The sequence below is a fragment of the Bombus bifarius genome, unplaced genomic scaffold (assembly GCF_011952205.1).
Source record: "Bombus bifarius isolate JDL3187 unplaced genomic scaffold, Bbif_JDL3187 scf7180000008178, whole genome shotgun sequence".
Taxonomy (NCBI): Eukaryota; Metazoa; Arthropoda; class Insecta; order Hymenoptera; family Apidae; genus Bombus; species Bombus bifarius.
This window is the reverse complement of record NW_022884495.1, coordinates 1,092,865-1,115,243: the sequence shown is the minus strand read 5'-3', so window position 1 is coordinate 1,115,243 and position 22,379 is coordinate 1,092,865. Positions and strand designations below refer to the sequence as shown.

Here is a 22,379-nt window from a genome sequence, read left to right as displayed (position 1 = left end):
GAGAGTATTATCTAATGGCAGTTGATGATGATAACGATGCAACCTTTATGAAGGAATTTTTATAAAGAGTATTATGTAATCCCATTTAATACGTTTAACGTTTGGTATAAAGATAACAAGTACAGGGTAAAATATTATCGTGCAAGACTATACTTCAAAACAATTTACATTTTCAACATTTATTTGTCATTCGATTACACGTAAAATGTTTATAATGAAAAATCTTTTTAATGAAAAATGAATGATAATGTCTCAGGTACATTAAAATTACATATCTATCAAGGTGAATGGTGGTGATTTTTTATTCTTTTTTAATTGCTATCATGTCTGTTCGTAATAAACTATTAATTACTATTTTATCGAGTTCAATCAGGGAAAATAAGTTCAAAAAATTTCCCCGAGGCGGCTTGTCCCACCCGTTCCGTGTCCCACGGCGACAAATTATTATATTCACATAAAAAGACCAACGATTTATTAATTACGCGACTACACGACACATAGAACCGCTCTTTCTTTCTTCTGCCATAGTACATTCCACGTACATCACGTACTCAAGTGCATTGCACGCTTCCGCGACAGTATGCAAAGAACCAGCACGGATCAACGATCAGTGATACGAAATAGATGCACGAAGACGTTCGTTCGCTCGCGTTCTTCAAAGATGCAATACCAATAGCATTTCAAAGCGATCACTGGATTGCTTTACATGTGCCATCGCGATATTATAGTGCGCCTGTTAGGCGACAAATTACGGAATTCGCGATTAGTTGTGCACCTGGAAATTGCACGTGTTGAGCTCGTGGGCGCGACGAGGACTCCAGCGCATCTTCTTCGCCCTCGCCGCGTCTTACTCGTACCCTTGCGGACCACACGCTTCGCGTGGCATACTCTCCGGATAATATCAATAAGTTCGAGCATGATCATTCGTAGCTCTTACGACGCTCGTTCCGTTGGACGGAGACGTCTTTTTCGCTGTGGCGACCTGCACGCATGTGCGCTGAAGCTTGTAATGAGACGATAGCGGAGTAGACGAAAGGACAAAAGTTCGTCGTTGACACATGTGTTCGCAACTACTGTTTATCGATTGCAGTACACGATTACTGAACGAAATAGGAAACCGTGCACAGTTTAATCGATGCGGTAACGAGGTTGTTGGAGACATGTCTGCGTAATTGTAATAGAATTTTCATGGCTCCTAAGAGCAGTGCGTAATATGCCGTCGCACAGAAACGAGAAACCAATCCCTCGAGGATTCGATAGCGCTTCGATAAATATCCTTCGTGCTCTGCGTCTATTTCCCGAAACGAAGCACGCGATGAAGCTCTTACCGCAGTTTCAATGGACTATGTATGACGCACGTTAATTAAATTTCTTGTCTGTTTTCAGGATATGGCAGCGACTGGCTATTGGTGATTCAGAAATTTAATTCTATACGCAGGTTAGTCTGAAAATTGTGATATAATCGAGAAACGAACTTGTTAACACGATGGCTGTCACGGTGATTATACTCACGTTATTAAATTTTTTCGAACGATTAAAATAAGATAAATCTTAAGGATTAAGACATTTCCGACAATGCTAATGATTTTGATTAAAGATCACAAAAAGCTTAATACCTTTTCCTTACCTTAATACCTTAAATTTTCTTATCTTAAGTATATTTTCTCATCTTAAGTATGATCACAAAAAGGTTAATACCTTTTGTTAAATTTTCTTATCTTAAGTGTATATAAACTATATTTTTTTAATAAAAATTATATGTACTTACCTCGTCAGTGAAGCATGAAGGAGAAGCAATTTTTATGAATATTATTCAAGTTCATTAATACTCGTTGTCACTGCAGTACGTGTTTAATTTAAATATATTCATAACTCGATGTGCGATTATGTAAATTCCATATCGCAATCGTTTCACTCAATCTGTAAAACATATGATTAATTAGAAACGATAGTATTTAATAAATTAAACATACATTACAAAGGTTTCTTTATGTATTTGTTGAAGCATACGTTTGTATTAAAATAAAGCGACGTTTATCCTATCCGTAAGGCGTACTACGGGCGGCTATAGACCACGTATTCTACATACGACGAGTATTGTACATCCTCGAGGCTTTTATTAACAATGGAATGGTGTAACAAGAGGGCAGTCCTATATAATATGTTGTCCTCTTTCCACAATGAAGAATTGGTTGACACGAAACATCATTCTCGCATGCAAAAAATGATTAAAAAGCCGAAGTGTGTTGTCGATTACAATCGATTGATGGTAACTGTGAATCAAATCGCTATACCAGTGCAAGATTTGCGATTTTGGCCTATGTGTAATACCATGTTTCGAAAAATATCACACGCAATACCATTATTAAAAGCTATTAGTATCATACAATTACATTATTACAATTATATCATATTATTATATTCTGTAATGTTACTCGTTTCTAAATTCTAATTAAAAGTGAGTGTGTTGAGAAATTATTAATACTCTGTTTTGAGGAAATTTTTTTCTCTTCGAAAAACACCGTCAGAGCAGCTCGATTTGCAGTGAACGCGGCCGCTGACGATCTTTCTCGCGTGCACTGTTCTGGCGTGGAGACTCGTTCAGCGGGAGTGCCGCGACGAAGAAGCCGCCCGTAGCGAAAGGGTTAAGACGACGCCTTTGCTCGGCATCGCTATGCGTATGCTCATGCTTGCATCGAAATCAACTCAAAGAATTCAGGATACGGCTGCACTAAATCGAAATAAGATTCTTATACGAATTTCAATGAACAATAAAATCAACAGCTATTTATTTTTTAATTTCCGACATAATCTGTACAAGTATCTTACTAATATTGAAATACATCTGCACAAACTACATCCAAATATTGAATATTCAAAAGAATAATGTTATCCATCAAGAGCATAAGGATAATGAGAGTTAGTTTTGAAGTAGTAGGTTCCACTAGCACTGGAAAGAAATTAACATATATTAGCACCAGTTAACTAAATTAAATTTTAAGAAATAATTAAACAGATATATTCAACAATTAGCTCTCAAGTATCTATCCAAATTCATACTTTTATGAACTCGGCTAAAAATGCAGGACCAAGAATTTTCACCTCCTAAATATTATAACATGTACTGTCCTTTAGATATTTTCGTTCTTTGGATTCCTTAAATTTCCCGGAAATGCGTAAAGCTCGATAATTTATCAGTAACAGTAGCAAAATAAAACTTACTTCGGATCGGGGGTAGCACCACCCATGTACGCTGTTGCACCATCTGCACGTGTGCCGAGGAAGCCTTTCGGATTCGTAATTGATTCAGCGAAGACTTTGTAGCTACGCACGTGTGCGCAAATTCCTGTGTTTCATAACATTCGTTTTTAACATCGTACAGACAAACACACACAGACTGAGGCACGGAAGTAATATTTTTTAAGTTGAAATGTGTCAATAATAGAATACTCCGTAGTATGTTCCGTACCAAGCAAGTCAATGCCGCATCCTGGTTGGTGTCTTCCATCATTCGCATAGAAGTCTGAAGTACCAACAGACAGATAATAACCGAACTGTCCAGAGCATGTGTGAATAATTTGAACATTATCTGCGTCTGATTTATCAAGTCTTTCTCCGGGTTTTTTGTGTTGAAACATTACGTTGGCAGGATCGAGAGCTATAATGGCAAATACTTAGAGATTTAGTGTAATTTACTGTATCGTAATGATATTTCGCCGAATATGAAATCAACTTATATCAAAGAGCATATAGAACTTGAAAATGCTCTTCTACGAGTTAGAATAATCTAGACATATCTCCGACATTTTAAAATTTATCGTTCAATCTTATAAACCTCATTTATCTTTCTGCTTATATTTCATTTGCTAACCATAAATCAATCTACTCTACTGTTTTTAACCTGACGTTAAAATCAGCGCTATTGAATTTTCAGCGTGACTCACCGATAACTTCCGCCACTCGGCTCGATTTTCCTACCTCTCGCGCGCTCAAGCCCGCGATTTGAGCACCGAACGAATGCCCAACAATTTTCAAGTTGGACGTTCGCAAACCAGCCTTAGTTCGCATAAAGTTTATAAAACTAGCTGTACGTTGAGCAACGTGCGGTACGATCTCTGCGACGACAGAATAAATTAGTTTGTCCGCTATCTCACTCCAATCGAGAATAATAACGTTGCAGTCTCGGACCTTAAGGAAACCTGAGAACAAAAAATATTCTTCGTAATTAATATTAAATTATCGAGTATATGGTCACTGCAGCTCAAAACTCGTAGGACACTTGTTCACATTGAGTAACAATTGAATACTTTTTACTGCGTTTATGTTCCAAGTAGTTTAATATGAATCTATTATTTTATTAGTATTATATATGTCCTATAACGCGAACTACCACGCAAAGTCAAATTCTTGTAGTTTATCAACAGATATTTATGGCCGACAGTGCACATATTGCATAAATGGGCATCTAAATTCGATACAGCCGAAGTCCAGGAAGATTCTATGGCTCAAATTAAGACGAAAATCAGGAGCAACGGAGTTGCGTTGAAGCCTTTATTTTCGACAAACTGGAGTTTAGAAATTAAATAAATATACGTGAATTTGCCTAGTTCTTAATCACACCGGAATACAAAATTGGAAAAACGGGTCTAAAATGTAGAATAAAATCATCTCGTTCTGTAGTTTTGAAGAAGACACAGTTTGACGTTCGTATAACGACACCTTATCTATTCGACAATATGTAGGTTAAACCTAAAAGGAATAATACTGGTGTTTTCGACGTGAAAAAATATTAAACAGAATACTTCGGAATTTTGAGGTCTTTTCAAAATTCTAGATCGCGCAATTTCATACAGCCGTATTCTTGGCAACTTTCGAAAGTCAAGTTTTTTTGAAAAACGAAACCGTGTAATTGTAAAACGTAATTTTGTTGTTCTGTATCTTCGTCTTAGTTCGAGTCATAGAATCTCCCGGAACTTCAATTATATCACGAATTTGCGCTCACAGCGTATCTACGTATTTACCATCGCGTATGGTTGTACAAACTGGAGCTTCACCGCTGTGAGACCAACCATGAGTGACCATAATGGTTTGTTTAGTTGCCTTCCAGTGACTGTTCCGGACGGACTCTACGTCATTTAGTTTTAGGATCTCGCCATCTGTGGGATTCTCTCTGGAAAATCATATTTGGCTGAAACTGTTGAACGTACCTTGAATCTGCCTGTGCAATATTCGTCAAATACAAGACAACCTATAAAGAGGGAAATTGATATAAAATAATACCAACCGTGTGTATAGCGTGAAGTTGATCGTATCCAAGTATGTGTCCATAGTGAGGTTTTTAGGCACGGGTTCTTTATTGATTTCAAAGTGAGTTATGTATCCGTCTTCATCCGTTTTAACTGTTGGACTGATAAAGTTCAACATCGAAAGAAGCGTAGGATACACTGAAAAAATTTCTTTCGTTACTAAGTTACTCGATTTTTTCGTATTTCGATCTAGAAAAATTCTGATACGAACGTGTTGATAATGGTACATTTGCCATGGCTATCGTCGCTATTCACCACACACACCGTGATATTGTTTTACTTCTTCTTCTTCGTGTTTCGCCGCTTTTTTATACGTTGATGAGAAATAATAATTTTTCACTCATGTAATGCACGGTTGGTAAGTGACTGATAGTCAATTGATGATGGATGAAAACCGACTCAATTGATAATGGATAAAGACCGATATAACTGATGATGATTGACGACCAACTCAACTAATGATGGATGAAGACCGAAATTATTCCATAAGTAAGTAGTTAGAGAAATAAGGTGAATTTTTTAACTTTAACGGATGCATGATCTTAAGTGGAAAGTTAAATTAAGTTAATTGCAAAGATTTAATTATTTGCTTTAAATATAATTTAATTTATTTCTCAAAAGTATATATATATATGTGTGTGTGTGTAAATTCTATAGAATTTAGAACACCAACCGAAGGCTTGACTTTCCCTATATTTATTGGCAGTTGATCGAACGATATAAATTGAGAAGGGCGGGTACTTAAGAAAGAAAGGGAGGAGATACTGAAGAAGACTTGGAAAATCGAATCTTGAGTTTTCACGAATCGATCGCCTGATTTCCAAAAATATTGCGCCATTACATATGTATATATATATGTCGGAGAAGGGTCTGGAATAAGGTTGTGGGTGTTTGATAAATCTTCATTGGAATTGGTTATCGCCGTGTTATAACGAAGGTACGGTCTGTTAATACGAGTATGGATACTACCGACTCGACAATCAACCGCGGCGGTTGGACACTCGCGATACTAGTGATGTTGGTCTTAGGTTCAATAACGAATGCGCGGTCAACGGGATGATAGATGTACGTGCTCACAAAGATCTAAGTCCAACTCTTTGCGAAAACGTGGAATATCCACCGAGCGTACAGACACTAAGTAACTCTCTAATACAACCTCACGAGAGAATGACTCCTCGTCGCGGTGATGCTACAGAGGAAAGCTATGATGGGCTGTGTTTGAGGATACGAGATCATCGGATTCGTCGAGGATAGCCTTCGTTCATAAGGTGAGGGTATTTGGCGTTACTGCTAATTGGTCAATCTCCATATCGGTGATTAGAAAAAGATGCTAGCTGCCCTCAAAGGAAAGCTGCTAGTGAGAAACGCCGTTCGTTGAAAAATAGATCTCTCCTATTTTCCCGTAGCTGGGACAAAGTCTGTTCGTTGGAAGGACTTTAGTCAAATAAATTCTATGATTTATGACGGGCCCTCAGGCTAGCTGAACATGTACTGCAGAGACGGATCGACATCTAGCAATCATCTTTCTCGACAGTCAAATACCTGGACAGGAGGCTAACTTGGAAAAATCACATCATAGACAAGACAAAGCAACTCAAGGACAAACTCAAGAAATTCTATTGGCTCACTGACCGACGCTCCAACCTAAGCACACAGAACAAAATTAGCCTGTACAAGATAGATGCTAAGATCCCTAATTGATGCACCTTGGTATGTAACCAATGAAACAATACACCGCGACCTCAAGATACCCACAGTCAAAGAGGAAATAGTAAAATATAGCGACAGATATAGCAAAAGAGTCAACAAACACCGAAACCCCCTAATCACTGGACTACTTGATACGACGGACCAGATTCGCAGGCTGAAGAGGCACTACCCGCTAGACCTAAACGCTAGATTCAATTAGTTATCTAAATTAAGTAATATTTACTTATAAATTATACTTATCTATAATAAGTATTAACTTGTTATAAATAATCAGCCATGTCACTGCGCCACGCCAGAAAAATTACTGAAAATTCTCAACGCGAGAATTGATTGTAATTTTAATAAATAAATAAAAAAGAAAAAAAAATCTTGCTCGAAGAATAGGATCTGCGTGTGGCGAGCCACGGAACAGAAACCATTGGAATGTTTACTGTCGCGTACCGCCAGAAATATCTCTTTTAAGGAGAGCTATAGAATTACTCCATTACCTTTGTTAGACAAAGCGTTCATCCCGTGACCGCGGCTACGTTCGGCGACTGGCTGTCGCCTCGAGCCCAAGCTCATTATCACAACTCGCGAACAATTACAATCGGATTGAATAACTACAATTGTTTAATTACAGCTATAGTAGACTCTAGATTACAATGTTGCGGGATTATCCAAAATTCCAAAGGCTCCGGTGTTCTTTCATCTCCGACATATATATATAATTATAATAATAATTTAATAATTTCGGAATAATTTTTAGCAATACGGAAAACAATAACAGAGATGTTTCTAAAATTAGCTATTTCTTTTATTGAAGTTATCATTTACCATAGTTCTTCTTTTGATTACTCGTTTCTAATACGTTCAGCGAACCACCGAATGAAGTATTTCATTACATAAGATATATAAGATTTGATTTATATGAGATTTATAATCTTTATATAAGATTTCAAAGTTTGGAAATTACGTAACTATAAAATTTCTTCTTCGAAAAATTTACATTAACTTTACAATTAAAACAGTTTGGAGTAATATTACGATAGATCAATGTAAAAAATTCATAGAAGAAAATGTACCGAAGTGATAGGAAACAACGGATATTGGACAAAATATTGAATTTAAACAAAAATTGTGTATATTTTTTTACCAAAATTTAATACTTTTGGGTAGTCCTAAACTTTTGACCGACGAAATATTATACAGATTTCGTTCATTGTTTATAACTTGGCTACCGAGGAAAATATCAAAATGAAATTTTTTTTGTAAGTGTACAAACAAATTTCTAATTAGTCAATACCAAAATTAGAACACTGTATTTATATTTTTTGTGGAAAGTAAATCAATTATTTAATTCTTCCATTTCGTCTTAAACTTTTGTCCGCCACCGTATATGAACAATTGAAATTCAACCTTTATGAAGCTGACTCTTTTACTCGCCATCGCTGTGCGTATGCTCACGCTTATATTTCAATCAACTCTAGGAATTCAGGATATGGCAGCAGTTAGTCGAAATAAAAGTTCTTTTATACGAATTTCAATAAAATCACCAGCTATTTATTTTTTAATTTTTTTCATAATCTATACAAGTATTGAAATACATCTGTACAAAATAAATTCAAATATTGAATATTCAGCAGAATAATGTTATCCACCAAGAGCAAAAGGATATTGACCGGTAGTTTTGAAGTAATAGGTTCCTTTAGCTCTGTAAAGAAATTAACATATATTAGTAGCAGGTAACTAAATTAAATATTAAAAAATAATTAAACAGATATATTCTGCAATTAGCTCTCAAGTATCTATCCAAATTCATACTTTTATGAACTCAGCTAAAAATGCAGGACCAAGAATTTTCACCTCCTAGATATTATAACATGTACTGTCCATTATTTATTTGCATTCTACGCATTCTTCCAAATCCCCGGAAATGCATAAAACTCCATAATCTATCAGTAACAGTAGCAAAATAAAACTTACTTCGGATCGGGGGTAGCACCACCCATGTATGCTGTTGCACCATCTGCACGTGTGCCGAGGAAGCCTTTCGGATTCGTGATTGATTCAGCGAAGAATTTGTAGCTACGCAAGTGTGCGCAAATTCCTGTGTTTCATACCATTCGTTTTTAACATCGTACAAACAAACACACACAGACTGAGGCACGGAAATAATATTTTTTAAGTTGAAATGTATCAATAATAGAATATTCTCTAGTATGTTCCGTACCAAACAAGTCAATGCCGCATCCTGGTTGATGTCTTCCATCATTCGCATAGAAGTCTGAAGTACCAACAGACAGATAATAACCGTGCCCTCCAGCGCATGTGTGGATAATTTGAACATTTTCTGCGTCTGATTTATCAAGTCTTTCCCCGGGTTTTTTGTGTTGAAACATTACGTTGGAAGGATCGAGAGCTATAATGGCAAATACTTACAGATTTAGTACAATTTACTGTATCGTAATGATATTTCGCCGGACATGAAATCAACTCACATCAAAATACATATAGTTTTTAAAAACGTATCCCTTCGAAATAAGATAATGTAAGAATATCTCCGACATTTTAAAGATTATCGTTCAATCTTAGAAACCTCATTCATCTTTTTGCTGATATCTCATTTGCAAAACCAGATCAATCTACTCTACTGTTTTCAATCTGACGTTAAAATCAGCGCAATTGATTTTTCTCGGAGAACTTTAGAATCCCACTTTAATAATATATCGTTACGTACCGATAACTTCCGCCACTCGGCTTGATTTTCCTACCTCTCGCGCGCTCAAGCCGGCGACATGAGCACCGAACGAATGCCCAACAATTTTCAAGTTGGACGTTCGCAAACCAGCCTTAGTTCGCATAAAGTTTATAAAACTAGCTGTACGTTGAGCAACGTACGGTACGATCTCTGCGACGACAGAATAAATTAGTCCGTCCGCTATCTCACTCCAATCGAGAATAATAACGTTGCAGTCTCGGACCTTAAGGAAACCTGAGAACAAAAAATATTCTTCGTAATTAATATTAAATTATCGAGTATATGGTCACTGCAGCTCAAAACTCGTAGCACACTTGTTCACGTTGAGTAACAATTGAATACTTTTTACTGCGTTTATGTTCCAAGTATTTTAATATGAATCTATTATTTTATTAGTATTATATACGTCCGATAACGCGAACTACCACGCAAAGTCAAATTCTTGTAGTTTATCAACAGATATTTATGGCCGACAGAGCACATATTGCATAAATGGGCATCTAAATTCGATACAGCCGAAGTCCAGGAGGATTCTCTGGCTCAAATTAAGACGAAAATCAGGAGCAGCGGAGTTGCGTTGAAGCCTTTATTTTCGACAAACTGGAGTTTAGAAATTAAATAAATATACGTGAATTTGCCTAGTTCTTAATCACACAGGAATACAAAATTGGAAAAACGGGTCTAAAATGTAGAATAAAATCATCTCGTTCTGTAGTTTTGAAGAAGACACGGTTTGACGTTGGTATAACGATACCTTATCTATTCGACAATGTTGTAGGTTAAACCTAAAAGGAATAATACTGGTATTTTCGACGTGAAAACATATTAAACAGAATAATTCGGAATTTTAAGATCTTTTCAAAATTCGAGATCGCGCAATTTCATACAGCCGTATTCTTGGCAACTTTCGAAAGTCGTCTTTTTGAAAAACGAAACCGTGTAATTGTAGAACGTAATTTTGTTGTTCTTTATTTTCTTCTTAGTTCGAGTCATAGAATCTCCCCGAACTTCAATTATATCACGAATTTGCGCTCACAGCGTATCTACGTATTTACCATCGCGTATGGTTGTACAAACTGGAGCTTCACCGCTGTGAGTCCAACCATGGGTGACTATAATGGTTTGTTTAGTTGCGTTCCAGTGACTGTTCCGGACGGACTTTACGTCATTTAGTTTTAGGATCTCGCCATCTGTGGGATTCTCTCTGGAAAATCAAATTAGCTGAAACTGTTGAACGTACCTTAAATCTGCCTGCCCAATATTCGTCAAATACAAGACAACCTATAAAGAGGGAAATTGATATAAAATAATACCAACCGTGTGTATAGCGTGAAGTTGATCGCATCCAAGTATGTGTCCAAAGTGAGGTTTTTAGACACGGGTTCTTTATTGATTTCAAAGTGAGTTATGTATCCATCTCCATCCGTTTTAAGTGTTGGACTGATATAGGTCAACATCGAAAGAACCATAGGATAAACTGAGAAAATTTCTTTCGTTACTAAGTTACTCGATTTTTCCGTATTTCGATCTAGAAAAATTCTGATACGAACGTGTTGATAATGATACATTTGCCATGGCTATCGTCGCTATTCACCACACATACCGTGATATTGTTTTACTTCTTCTTCTTCGTGTTTCGCCGCTTTTTTATACGTTGATGAGAAATAATAATTTTTCACTCATGTAATGCACGGTTGGTAAGTGATTGATAGTCAATTGATGATGGATGAAAACCGACTCCACTGATGATGGATGAAAACCGACTCAACTGATAGTGGATAAAGACCGATATAACTGATGATGATTGACGACCAACTCAACTAATGATGGATGAAGAGCAGAATTATTCCATAAGTAAGTGGTTAGAGAAATAAGGTGAATTTTTTAACTTTAACGGATGCATGATCTTAAGTGGAAAGTTAAATTGAGTTAATTGCAAAGATTTAATTATTTGCTTTAAATATAATTTAATTTATTTCTCAAAAGTATATGTATATATATATGTGTGTAAATTCTATAGAATTTAGAACACCAACTGAAGATTTGACTTTCCCTATATTGGGAATCGATCGAACGATATAAATTGAGAAGGGTGGGTACTTAAGAAAGAAAAGGAGGAGATACTGAAAAAGACTTGGAAAATCGAATCTTGAGTTTTCACGAATCGATCGCCTGATTTCCAAAAATATTACGCCATTATATATATATATAATTATAATAATAATTTAATAATTTCGGAATAAGTTTTAGCAATATGGAAAACAATAACAGAGATGTTTCTAAAATTAGCTATTTCTTTTATTGAAGCTGTCACTTACTGTAGTCCTTCTTTTGATTACCCGTTTCTAACACGTTCAGCGAACCACCGAATGAAGTATTTCATTATATCTCGATCCTTTATATAGGACGTCAAGATTTGGAAATTACGTAACTATAAAATTTCTCCTGCATTAATACGTAAATTGTATACGTAATTGTATGTATATGTAATTGTACATAAAGAAGTTGTAGCTCTTCTTCTAAATTTTCCATTTACGAACAAAGCTTGCGAATTTATTTCCTTCCTTTAGTAAAAACAGAAACAAATTCGCGAAGCATTCACGCAAAATCAGGAGAGAAAACAAATTCGATTCGACTAGAAACGAAATAAAGAAATTCTCTTACTTTACGTGTATTAAATGGTTAAATGTCACGTTTTCTTGGGACAATGATAAGGTGAAGATATTATAATACTTTTTCTTTTTCATTATTTTTATTAATTCGACGAGAGCAGAAACGTAGGATGTTCCGTAACAAGCATGGACTTATGTCTGTTTTGTACAGCTGCGGATCACGTCCGCTGGAATTATGAGATATGCACGCAAGTTCATCAATATGAAGGAAACATAAGGAAAGATGACACTATTTAATGAAATTAATAAAAATAGTTTCACTGTCAGATTTATCGCCATTAAATCTCTCCAAGTATTATATCTGTTCAGGTTAGTAAAATAAATTCCATTGCGATTAATCTGTTTGCTCCGAGTATCGATCGTCGCGAACTGGTGATGAATGGTCAAATTCGAAGAATAGCAGCCGACAAAGTAAGATCTCTAGCTCTGCAAATAGCCGGAATCAATTTCACCAGAAAACTCGTCTTCTGCCCAAATGGTTCTGTGGCGGCACTTCACGCCCACACCAGCAGTAGCACTGTCACTCACAACTATATCTTCACCTTAGTTCCAAGAAAGTCATCGGGATTAAAGAAGTACGACACGAAGTACTTTACGTTCGTACGTATATGAACAATTGAAATTCAACCTTTATGAAGCTGACTCTTTTACTCGCCATCGCTGTGCGTATGCTCACGCTTATATTTCAATCAACTCTAGGAATTCAGGATATGGCAGCAGTTAGTCGAAATAAAAGTTCTGTTATACGAATTTCAATAAAATCACCAGCTATTTATTTTTTAATTTTTTTCATAATCTATACAAGTATCTTATAAATATTGAAATACATCTGTCCAAAATACATTCAAATATTGAATATTCAGAAGAATGTTATCCATCACGAGCATAAGGATACTGACTGTTAACTTTGAAGTAGTAGGTTCCCTTAGCACTGAAAAGAAATTAACAAATATTAGCACCAGTCAACTAAATTAAATTTTAAGAAATAATTAAACAGATACATTCAGCAATTAGTTCTCAAGTATCTATCCAAATTCATACTTTTATGAACTCGGCTAAAAATGCAGGACCAAGAATTTTCACCTCCTAAATATCATAACATGTACTGTCCATTACTTATTTGCATTCTACGCATTCCTTAAATTTCCCGAAAATGCGTAAAACTCCATAGTCTATCCATAACAGTAGTAAAATAAAACTTACTTTGGATCGAGGGTAAAACCGCCCATGTATGCTGTTGCACCATCTGCACGTGTGCCGAGAAAGCCTTTCGGATTCTTAATTGATTCAGCGAAGAATCTGTAGCTACGCAAGTGTGCGCAAAATCCTGTGTTTCATAACATTCGTTTTTAACATCGTACAGACAAACACACACAGACTGAGACACGGAAGTAATATTTTTTAAGTTGAAATGTGTCAATAATAGAATATTCCGTAGTATGTTCCGTACCAAACATGTCAACGCCGCATCCTGGTTGATGTTTTCCATCACTCGCATAGAAGTCTGAAGTACCAATCGAGATATTCATACCTAAATTTCCGGCACATGTGTGAAGAACTTGCACATTTTCCGCGTCCGATTCATCAATTCTTTCACCAGGTTGTTTTTCTTGAAACATTGGCATGGCAGGATCGAGTGCTGTAATGGCAAATATTTAAAGGTCTAGTATACTCCGCTGTATCATAATGTCGTTTTGTCAAACATGAAATCAACTTACATCAAAATATATATAGTTTTTAAAAACGTATCCCTTCGAAATAAGATAATGTAAGAATATCTCCGACATTTTAAAATTTATCGTTCAAACTTGTAAATCTCGCTTATCCTTCTGCTTATCTTTCATTTGCTAATCACAAATCAATCTACTCTACTATTCTTAATCTGTTATTAAAATTGGCGCTACTGGATTTTTTCTCGGAGAACTTTCAATTGACACTTTAATAATATATCGTTACTCACCGATAACTTCCGCCACTCGGCTCGATTTTCCTACCTCCCGCGCGCTCAAGCCCGCGATTTGAGCACCGAGAGAGTGTCCAATAATTTTCAAGTTGGTCGTTCGCAAACCAGCCTCAATTCGCATAAAGTTTACGAAACTAGCTAAATACCTGGCAACGTGCGGTACGAACTGTATGACTTCGTAATAATTTATGTAGTCTGATATTTCACTCCAGTCGAAAATAATAACGTTGCAGTCTCGGACCTCAAGGAAAGCTAAGAACAGGAAATTTTTCTTTGTAATTGATATTATATTATCGCATATATGGTCACTGCAGCTCAAAACTCGTAGGACACTTGTTCACATTGAGTAACTATTGAATACTTTTTACTGCGTTTATGTTCCAAGTATTTTAATATGAATCTATTATTTTATTAATATTATATATGTCCTACAACTTGAACTACCACGCAAAGTCAAATTCTTGTAGTTTATCAACAGATATTTATGGCCGACAGTGCACATGTTGTATAAATTCGATACAACCGAAGTCCAGGAAGATTCTATGGCTCAATTAGAAATTATACAAATATACGTGAATTTGCCTAGTTCTTAATCACACAAGAATACAAAATTGGAAAAACGAGTCTAAAATGTGGAATAAAATTATCTCGTTCAGTGTGTAGTTTTGAAGAAGACACGGTTTGACGTTCGTATAACGATACCTTATCTATTCAACAATATGTAGGTTAAACCTAAAAGGAATAATACTGGTATTTTCGACGTGAAAAAATATTAAACAGAATAATAGCAATAGAACCTTCACCATACAAAAGAAACACAACTCAGTGTATACGGTGCGAAAAATATGGGCACACCATGAACTACTGTAACAGAATTCGAGCATGCGTTAAATATGCCGAGATTAACCTTTTTATTTTATAATATTTTTCCTCTGCTATTTGTATATTTTTCTTTTTATTATTTAATTTATACTTTACAATTTGTCCAGCTGGACATTCGATAAATATTTGTGTATGAGGATGTTAAAAAGGTTAATGAAGTCACTGAGATTTGTGGCATGTGAGCGGTCATTCCCATTCAGATACAATTGCAAAGTGACGATGTATTAAATTGTGCCAAAATTTCCTTTCGTTTTATGTGGAATTAATACACGCAACATTTTTTCTTTTATATTATTTTATCGAATCACGTATGATCGTAATGGTAGAAATGTAACAAAATGGATCATACATAGTTCAATAAAATAATATAAAAGTAAAAGTGTCGTGCATCTATTATTTCCTTGTAGAACGAAAGAAATATTTGTGACAACCTAATATATATACACACTTGTACGCGTTTGCCATGACCGGTATGTACTAATCATTTATACTGAGACACGTGGAGGTGATATGGACATTTCGAGTGATGTGGTCGTAAACTTCTACTGCTAATTCTTTGCTGTATCGTTCAACACAGTTGCGTATCTCCTCCTATTTCGGAATTTTGAGGTCTTTTCAAAATTCTGGATCGAGCAATTTGACATTGCCGTATTCTTGGCAACTTTCGAAAGTCGTCTTTTTGAAAAACGAAACCGTGTAATTGTAAAACGTAATTTTGTTGTTCTTTATCTTCGTCTTAGTTCGAGTCATAGAATCTCCCCGAACTTCAATTATATCACGAATTTGCGCTCACAGCGTATCTACGTATTTACCATCGCGTACGATTTCACAAGCTAAACCGCCTTGTATCCAACCATGAGTGATTATAATTGTTTGCTTGCTTGCGTTCCAATGACTGTTCTGGACGGACTCCATGTCATTTAGTTTTATGATGTCTCCATTTGTGGGATTCTCTCTAGATGAAAAATCATATTTTACTGAAACTGTTCAATGTACCTTGAATCTGCCTGTTGAATATTCATCTAACACGACGAAGTTACGAAGTTGTCTTTTCGCTACGAAACATGTTTTAGCCGTGCCGACCCGCGAATTTTAATGTTTCAGTTTTATTCTCATCTCAACATGCAATAGCGATGTGTAATTCTTTAAAAAATATTAATTAATCCTTATATTCATCTTTCAAACATTATCATCGTAATTAGATTGCCAATTTTTATTCGTCTCTTGATAATTTAAATATGCAAAATGTACATAAAGATATTCCGTAAAGAAGGAAATTGATATAAAATAAAACCAACCTTGTGTATAGCGTAAAATTGGTCGCGTTCAAGTAGGTGTCTAAACCGTGGTAATGAGGCAGTGGGGCTACGTGGACGCGAAAGAGAGTTAAGTATCCATCTCCCTCTGTTCTAAATAGTGGATTTGCATATACCAATATCGAAAAGAGCGTAGGATAAACTGAAAGAATTTATTTCGTTACTAAGCTACTCGATTTTCCTCGATCTAGAAAAATTCTGATACGAACATTTTGACGATGATACATTTATCGTGACTGACATCGCGATTCTCTACACACACCGCGATATTGCTCTTCTTTTTCGCTTCCGTGTTTCGCCGCTTTTTTATAGGTTTATGGAAAACAGTGATTTTCCATTCGAGTACTGTACGGTTGGCAAGCGACTGATAGTCAATTGATGATGGATGAAGAACGACTCACACTGACGAATCTAATTTTTTAACTGCAACCGATATACGAACTTAAGTGGAAAGTTAAGATAAGTTAATTGCAAAGAATTGTTTATTTGCTTTAAATATATTTTAATTTATTTCTCAAAAGTACATATATTTGAAGTCAAACAGTACGTAATCATTTCTAGTAATACGAAAAACAATAACAATAATGTTTCTAAAACTAGTCATTTCTTTTATTGAAGCTGTCACTTACCGTAGTTCTTCTTTTGATTCTTTCTAACACGTTCAGCGAACCACCGAATGAAGTGTTTCATTATATCTCGGTCCTTTTTATAGGATGTCGAGATTCGGAAATTACGTAAGTATTAGTTGATGCTACGCTGATACGTAAATGTACGCAAAGATGCTCCAGTGTTTTCGTCACGTCGTAGCTCTTCTTCCAAATTTTGCATTTTCACAATTGAAAGTAGGAAACAGAGTATAATTGGCAACAAACATGTAATATTATCCACAGAGTATATCGTCTGAGTATTTATTTAGCATAATTACGTAATTTGTCTGTATTATCCTAACTATTTAAATACTTCCATACGACATCACAATTTCTCACTCCATTATAATGTATCTGTCATAATTTATTTTCGTTAAACGCTGTTTCTCGATGCTGTTACTCTTAAGTCCAACTTACGCTGTTGCTAGAATACCGAGTATTGTTTTGTATCGAATATTACTTGATTAATATTTTTATATTATACATAGACTCACATTGTATTAAATTAACGAATTAAAATTTAACACTAATATAATTATATTATAATTATATTTGTTGAATTATATTATATTATAATTATATTTGTTGAATTATAAACATACCTTCGATGACAAGTGTAGAGTGCCAGAGCTTTTGAACATGTTCCTGCTTCGTTCGACGTTTTTCAAAATTGACATTGAACTTTGCATGATCAGTCATTATACAGTGAATCATGTTAGAACTATATACATATGACTATTACAAATATGAACAACATTAGTATTTCCAGCCGTAAAAAAATTTCCTTCGTCGGTTATCTTTAGAAGTATTATGCTAATTTTGTGAAAAATATGTTAATACATTTATAGGATGATGCAACAAACGTGACGAGATATCTATCTTCATTGCCTAATTCTATCGATTCAGTTTTCTATGCCCAATATCCACTCATCCGATTCTCTTTAGAATCATCTTCAATACGCGACATTTTCGAACCCAAAGTAATTTGGCCGTGAACCTCTAAGATCTACAGGTGTATAAATCAAGTTTCTCTAAATCGTTAACTTTCAAATATTAAAGCGGTAAATCAAATGCGGTAAATAAATGAAATGACTGACAGCAACTTGGCGACTGCGGATCACGTCCGCTAAAGTTATGAATAGAGAATATGCACGCAAGTTTATCAATATAAAGAAAACATAAGGAAAGATAACTCTATTTTGTGAGATTAATAGAAATAGTTTCACTGTCAGATTTATCGCCATTAAATTTCTCCAAATATTGTACCTGTTTAAGTTAGTAAAATAAATTCCATTGCAATTAATCTGTTTGCTCCGAGTATCGATCGTCTCGAACAGGTGAAAAATGGATACATTCGTAGAGTAACAGACGACGAAGTAAAATCTCTAGCTCTGGAAATAGCCGGAACCAACGTCACAACAACGCACATCTTCTGCCCATGTGGTCCCAAGAAAGTTCTTGGCATTAAACTTCCGTTTCTCATCATGATTATCAAGAACATGAAGAAGTACTTCACGTTCGAAATAACAGTAAATGTCTCACGGGGAAAGCTCTTTAATGATTATATTTTTTTTCAATAGCAGCAATAGCATTTCATAAAACTACAATGAATGTGAGAAAGAAGTATATTTCATTTTTGATTCGACAGGTACTCGACGACAAGGATAGGCACAGAAGGTTTCGCATGAGTAATTTTCAAAGCACCACGCGAGTTCGACCATTCTGCACGTCGATGCCGATCGGCCTATCCGGTGGTTGGAATCAAATTCAATTTAATCTCGCGGACTTTACGCGGAGAGCGTACGGGACAAATTATGTCGAAACTACACGCATACAGATCCACGCAAACTGCAGGGTTCGACGTATCTATTTTGCGGACAGGTAGGAAATTGATCTGTTTTTTGCATTATTGGTATGAAACGCATGAAATTAATAGCTACCTTTTTTAAAGAAACTTTTCTTGCATCGAGTTTATAGAATGATAAAATATGTTTTACCAAACAGACTTTATTCGGAAGATGAATTACCCGAAGATTTTAAACTCTTCAAGCCACTTCAGCGAGTGAAATGCGTGTGGGAAAAGGATGTGGCGAAAGAAAAAAGAGAAGAACCGGAAAAGATTGAAACCGAAGAACCACCACCTTTCGAAGCGGGTGAAGTACCAGAAGAAGCAGAAGAAGAGCCTGAAGAAGAGCCAACGGAAGATGAATTGGCCGAAGAAGAGATTGTTCCTGTAGAAGACGTGCGAAGGCCAGATGAAATGAGGGAAGAGGATGAGGAAGAAGAAGACGAGGATGAAGTAGAACCAGCAGATGTAGGTGATTACGAAGACGAAGACGAAGGTGACGAACCTGCACCTGCTCCAACAACTCCTGGATATGCCACAGAAGACGAAACTGATGTAGAACAAGATGAAGGCGATGAAGATGAAGAATACGGAGTTCCATAGTGAACAGCCGTCGACTTTGTGTAAATACGATGAATAAGATGCGTATATTTGCGAGGCTTAAAATAACATTCAAATAAGTTGGAATTTGAGAAATTCTATTAATTTATTTAGACAATTATCCTACTTTTCTCTTTATTATCTTTTATTGTTCCATGGAAATATTTTACAATACTGAACAAAAAATATCCCCATTATTCTTTTAATTTTCGTTTGGAAAATGTTTAGGGGAAATATAGTATATAAAATATGATGATTTATAACAAATATATGCAAGTAGAATGTGAATTTGTTGAATTCGCTATGTACACATTTGTACAGTGTCTTCCAATAAAAAATATACGGTTTCATTGGAATTCTTATACAAATTTCAAAAAGATAAAATTCAATTAAAGCATTATGTGAAATGATAGAATCATTTTGATATTATATACACTGATTCAAACGATGCAAACAAAAAATATAAAATAATTTATCCGCGTCCTTTATTACTATGAAACGTCATAATCGTCATCTTCTCTTTTCCTTTTCATAGAATCCTCGATCTCTACTTTGATAGGCGGCATTGTTTGTCCCGAAGAAATCTGTATTTTTGGCTTGGCTACTTGTGCCTTTACGGTAGCTCCTCCAGTTGTGGCTATAAGTTTAAACAATATAAATAAAAAATGAAAAATATAGTAGCAAATATTATTATTACATACACAATTTTGTATCTTACGTATTAATGAAATATGGATAGAGGGAATAGATGTTTGGGAATGCAAGGTCCGGAAGGGATCTGTGATACGTTGTAATTAACAAATTAGTTCCTGTTATATATTCTTTACTTTCCTGTATCATTTACCTGTTGAAAATTTCAGGACAGGTTTTGGCATTGAAATGCTTTGAGTCCTGGCAACTGTCGCAAGTGTCCCCGGCCTTTTAACTATGGAGAGGCCAGATTTATTACTTTCCACTTTGATCTTAGACTGACCACTTTGAATGTTATTTCCAACCAAAGAATGCAGTGGTTTCCCAACTATTTTCTTCGTTGAATTCTTAAGTTTATAATTTGTTGCATTCAGGCAAAATCTGTCAGGTGGTAATCTTAAACCACTGTTTGATTTGACAAATGGCAGTGGTACATTGTTTTTTGTCCGAGCAACATCTAGTAACACGTCTCTTGGGGGTGGATTTGTAAACGTACGTTCCAATTGCATCTTAACTGCTAATCTAACGTCATCCAAATCGATAAACTTCTTTTTAGCATGATTTGCGTAAATTCTACTGTCGTCTAATATACAAGTAACATAACCTGCGGAATTTAAACCGAAAATAACTTTATAGCTTACTTCCAAATGTAAAATCATAAATGCAAAATCATGCACGATTTTATACTTCGTTTCATCTACATTACTTTAAATAAATTATAAATATAATACATTACGTACGATACGTAAATTCGAGCAATTGGTTTATAACCTTCGAATCGTAATCTGTTATTCCCATGTCTTTCATAATTGACATTATAACTTGAGCATCTTTTGGGATGTGTTTTACGTGGCTCATAATTTTCGCTCTCTCCGACATTTTAAAAACTACTTCTCTTATAATTGCACTTTCTACAACAATTCCGAGTTACAACTATATATATCTCATGTTAGCATTTCAAGTAAAAGTACGAGTAAACATTATAAATCATACGCCAATATCATGCAGTGCTACCATTTATAAAATTTAAACTTTACAAGATCAGAAGTTTATTATTTTAAAATTTCGTAATTAATAATAAATATTCTTTGTTGTAATCATTTTTACTATTAAATATTTTTTTCGAAAATCGAGAAGCAACTATATGGGAAAACGTGAAAAAGTTTGAGAATTTGATAATTTTATCATCGATGTTAGTGTGGTAGTCGTTAAAACAGCTTGCGGCATATTTCAGTTGAATTTGGTTGATGAGTTCGTAGTTCGGTATTTGCTATTTTGCTATCAAACTCTCTTCGGGAGTCTTTGTTGCAGGCAGACGTATTGTACGAAAACGAAAATGAATATCACATCAGCAGGTAAATTATGTGTTTTAAGTAGGATAGTAAATGTATATCTAGTTTTTATTATTTACAAATTTATTAGTACATTTTTACATTGTGTTTGATTATCAGACATGCAATGATTTGCAAATCTCGTGGGCCATAACCTATATAATTTTGTATTCGGAGTATTAATATAGTCGTTTAGTTGATATTAACAGACATCGAGTTTTGTTTTATGATTTTAACGTTTTTTAAGTTTAATTGATTAATCAACTTTTTTTATCTTATTTCAGCTGGTATCATTTCCCTCCTTGAGGAGCCGATGCCTGAATTAAAGGTGTTTGCATTGAAGAAGTTGGATATGATAGTAGATGAATTTTGGCCTGAAATTTCTGAGGCCATAGAAAAAATGTATGTACTGTATATATCATCATCTATTTTTTTTGAAGATAATTTTAATGTTTTATTTAACAGAATGTTATATTTTTCAGTGAGATTCTTCACGAAGATAAGGCATTTCCACAACATGACTTAGCTGCATTAGTTGCTAGTAAAGTATATTATCACTTAGGAAGTTTTGAAGATTCTTTGACTTATGCTCTTGGAGCTGGAGAGCTCTTTGATGTTAATGCCCGCAATGAATACGTTGATACTACTATAGGTATTTTATTGACTGTTAGTATTA

The 22,379-nt window shown here is 35.1% G+C and overlaps 6 protein-coding genes across 6 annotated transcripts in view; 2 read left to right on the top strand and 4 right to left on the bottom strand.

Moving 5' to 3' along the window:
• Positions 1–2,759: 2,759 nt before the first annotated feature.
• On the bottom strand, positions 2,760–5,557 carry LOC117209481 (pancreatic lipase-related protein 2-like). The gene is made up of 7 exons (XM_033451566.1): positions 5,518–5,557; positions 5,285–5,444; positions 5,022–5,170; positions 3,945–4,199; positions 3,470–3,658; positions 3,223–3,346; positions 2,760–2,950 (listed from the first exon to the last, which is right to left on the bottom strand). The coding sequence occupies exons 1-7, from the start codon at positions 5,540–5,542 to the stop codon at positions 2,890–2,892; spliced, it is 963 nt and encodes a 320-aa protein (XP_033307457.1). The 5' UTR covers positions 5,543–5,557; the 3' UTR covers positions 2,760–2,889.
• Positions 5,558–8,536: 2,979 nt separating this feature from the next.
• On the bottom strand, positions 8,537–11,372 carry LOC117209479 (pancreatic triacylglycerol lipase-like). Its single transcript, XM_033451565.1, has 7 exons — positions 11,307–11,372; positions 11,074–11,233; positions 10,812–10,960; positions 9,736–9,990; positions 9,229–9,417; positions 8,982–9,105; positions 8,537–8,709 (listed from the first exon to the last, which is right to left on the bottom strand). The coding sequence occupies exons 1-7, from the start codon at positions 11,329–11,331 to the stop codon at positions 8,649–8,651; spliced, it is 963 nt and encodes a 320-aa protein (XP_033307456.1). The 5' UTR covers positions 11,332–11,372; the 3' UTR covers positions 8,537–8,648.
• A 1,817-nt stretch (positions 11,373–13,189) lies between these two features.
• On the bottom strand, positions 13,190–17,723 carry LOC117209483 (probable phospholipase A1 magnifin). The gene is made up of 8 exons (XM_033451568.1): positions 17,219–17,723; positions 16,799–17,012; positions 16,572–16,731; positions 16,086–16,228; positions 14,389–14,643; positions 13,879–14,067; positions 13,632–13,755; positions 13,190–13,359 (listed from the first exon to the last, which is right to left on the bottom strand). Exons 2-8 carry the CDS (start codon positions 16,830–16,832, stop codon positions 13,299–13,301), a joined length of 966 nt encoding a protein of 321 aa, XP_033307459.1. The 5' UTR covers positions 16,833–17,012; positions 17,219–17,723; the 3' UTR covers positions 13,190–13,298.
• Positions 17,724–18,510: 787 nt separating this feature from the next.
• On the top strand, positions 18,511–19,779 carry LOC117209485 (cilia- and flagella-associated protein 20-like; the record flags this gene model as incomplete). Its single annotated transcript, XM_033451570.1, has 3 exons — positions 18,511–18,765; positions 18,885–19,117; positions 19,241–19,779. Coding segments are annotated over 3 exons (933 nt in total), but the record flags the coding sequence as incomplete, so codon positions are not given.
• A 336-nt stretch (positions 19,780–20,115) lies between these two features.
• LOC117209484 (transcription initiation factor TFIID subunit 9-like) lies at positions 20,116–21,373 on the bottom strand. The gene is made up of 3 exons (XM_033451569.1): positions 21,113–21,373; positions 20,527–20,976; positions 20,116–20,319 (listed from the first exon to the last, which is right to left on the bottom strand). The coding sequence occupies exons 1-3, from the start codon at positions 21,249–21,251 to the stop codon at positions 20,174–20,176; spliced, it is 735 nt and encodes a 244-aa protein (XP_033307460.1). The 5' UTR covers positions 21,252–21,373; the 3' UTR covers positions 20,116–20,173.
• Positions 21,374–21,568: 195 nt separating this feature from the next.
• The window catches only part of LOC117209474 (26S proteasome non-ATPase regulatory subunit 1), a 93,899-nt gene continuing 93,088 nt past the window's right edge, over positions 21,569–22,379 (top strand). The window contains exons 1-3 of the mRNA XM_033451559.1: positions 21,569–21,727; positions 21,988–22,105; positions 22,186–22,355. Of these exons, the coding sequence (XP_033307450.1) occupies positions 21,709–21,727; positions 21,988–22,105; positions 22,186–22,355 (307 nt within the window). The 5' untranslated portion in view covers positions 21,569–21,708. The remainder of the gene's footprint in view (positions 21,728–21,987; positions 22,106–22,185; positions 22,356–22,379) is intronic.

What these genes read in the sequence shown, in the direction of transcription:
- LOC117209481 (XM_033451566.1), bottom strand. Translation starts at nt 5,542, where the DNA reads ATGGCAAATGTACCATTATCAACAC. An exon ending in AAATGTACCATTATCAACAC is followed by an intron (nt 5,445 to 5,517) that starts GTTCGTATCAGA and finishes AAATTTTTTCAG; the next exon opens with TGTATCCTACGCTTCTTTCG. An exon ending in TTGTACAACCATACGCGATG is followed by an intron (nt 4,200 to 5,021) that starts GTAAATACGTAG and finishes TTTTGTTCTCAG; the next exon opens with GTTTCCTTAAGGTCCGAGAC.
- LOC117209479 (XM_033451565.1), bottom strand. Translation starts at nt 11,331, where the DNA reads ATGGCAAATGTATCATTATCAACAC. An exon ending in CCGAGTGGCGGAAGTTATCG is followed by an intron (nt 9,418 to 9,735) that starts GTACGTAACGAT and finishes TTGCCATTATAG; the next exon opens with CTCTCGATCCTTCCAACGTA. An exon ending in ATGCGGCATTGACTTGTTTG is followed by an intron (nt 9,106 to 9,228) that starts GTACGGAACATA and finishes TATGAAACACAG; the next exon opens with GAATTTGCGCACACTTGCGT.
- LOC117209483 (XM_033451568.1), bottom strand. Translation starts at nt 16,832, where the DNA reads ATGTCAGTCACGATAAATGTATCATCGTCAAAAT. An exon ending in AATTTTACGCTATACACAAG is followed by an intron (nt 16,229 to 16,571) that starts GTTGGTTTTATT and finishes TTTTTCATCTAG; the next exon opens with AGAGAATCCCACAAATGGAG. An exon ending in CCGAGTGGCGGAAGTTATCG is followed by an intron (nt 14,068 to 14,388) that starts GTGAGTAACGAT and finishes TTGCCATTACAG; the next exon opens with CACTCGATCCTGCCATGCCA.
- LOC117209484 (XM_033451569.1), bottom strand. Translation starts at nt 21,251, where the DNA reads ATGTCGGAGAGAGCGAAAATTATGAGCCACGTAAAACACATCCCAAAA. An exon ending in ATTGCTCGAATTTACGTATC is followed by an intron (nt 20,977 to 21,112) that starts GTACGTAATGTA and finishes TAAATTCCGCAG; the next exon opens with GTTATGTTACTTGTATATTA. An exon ending in TGTCCTGAAATTTTCAACAG is followed by an intron (nt 20,320 to 20,526) that starts GTAAATGATACA and finishes TTAAACTTATAG; the next exon opens with CCACAACTGGAGGAGCTACC.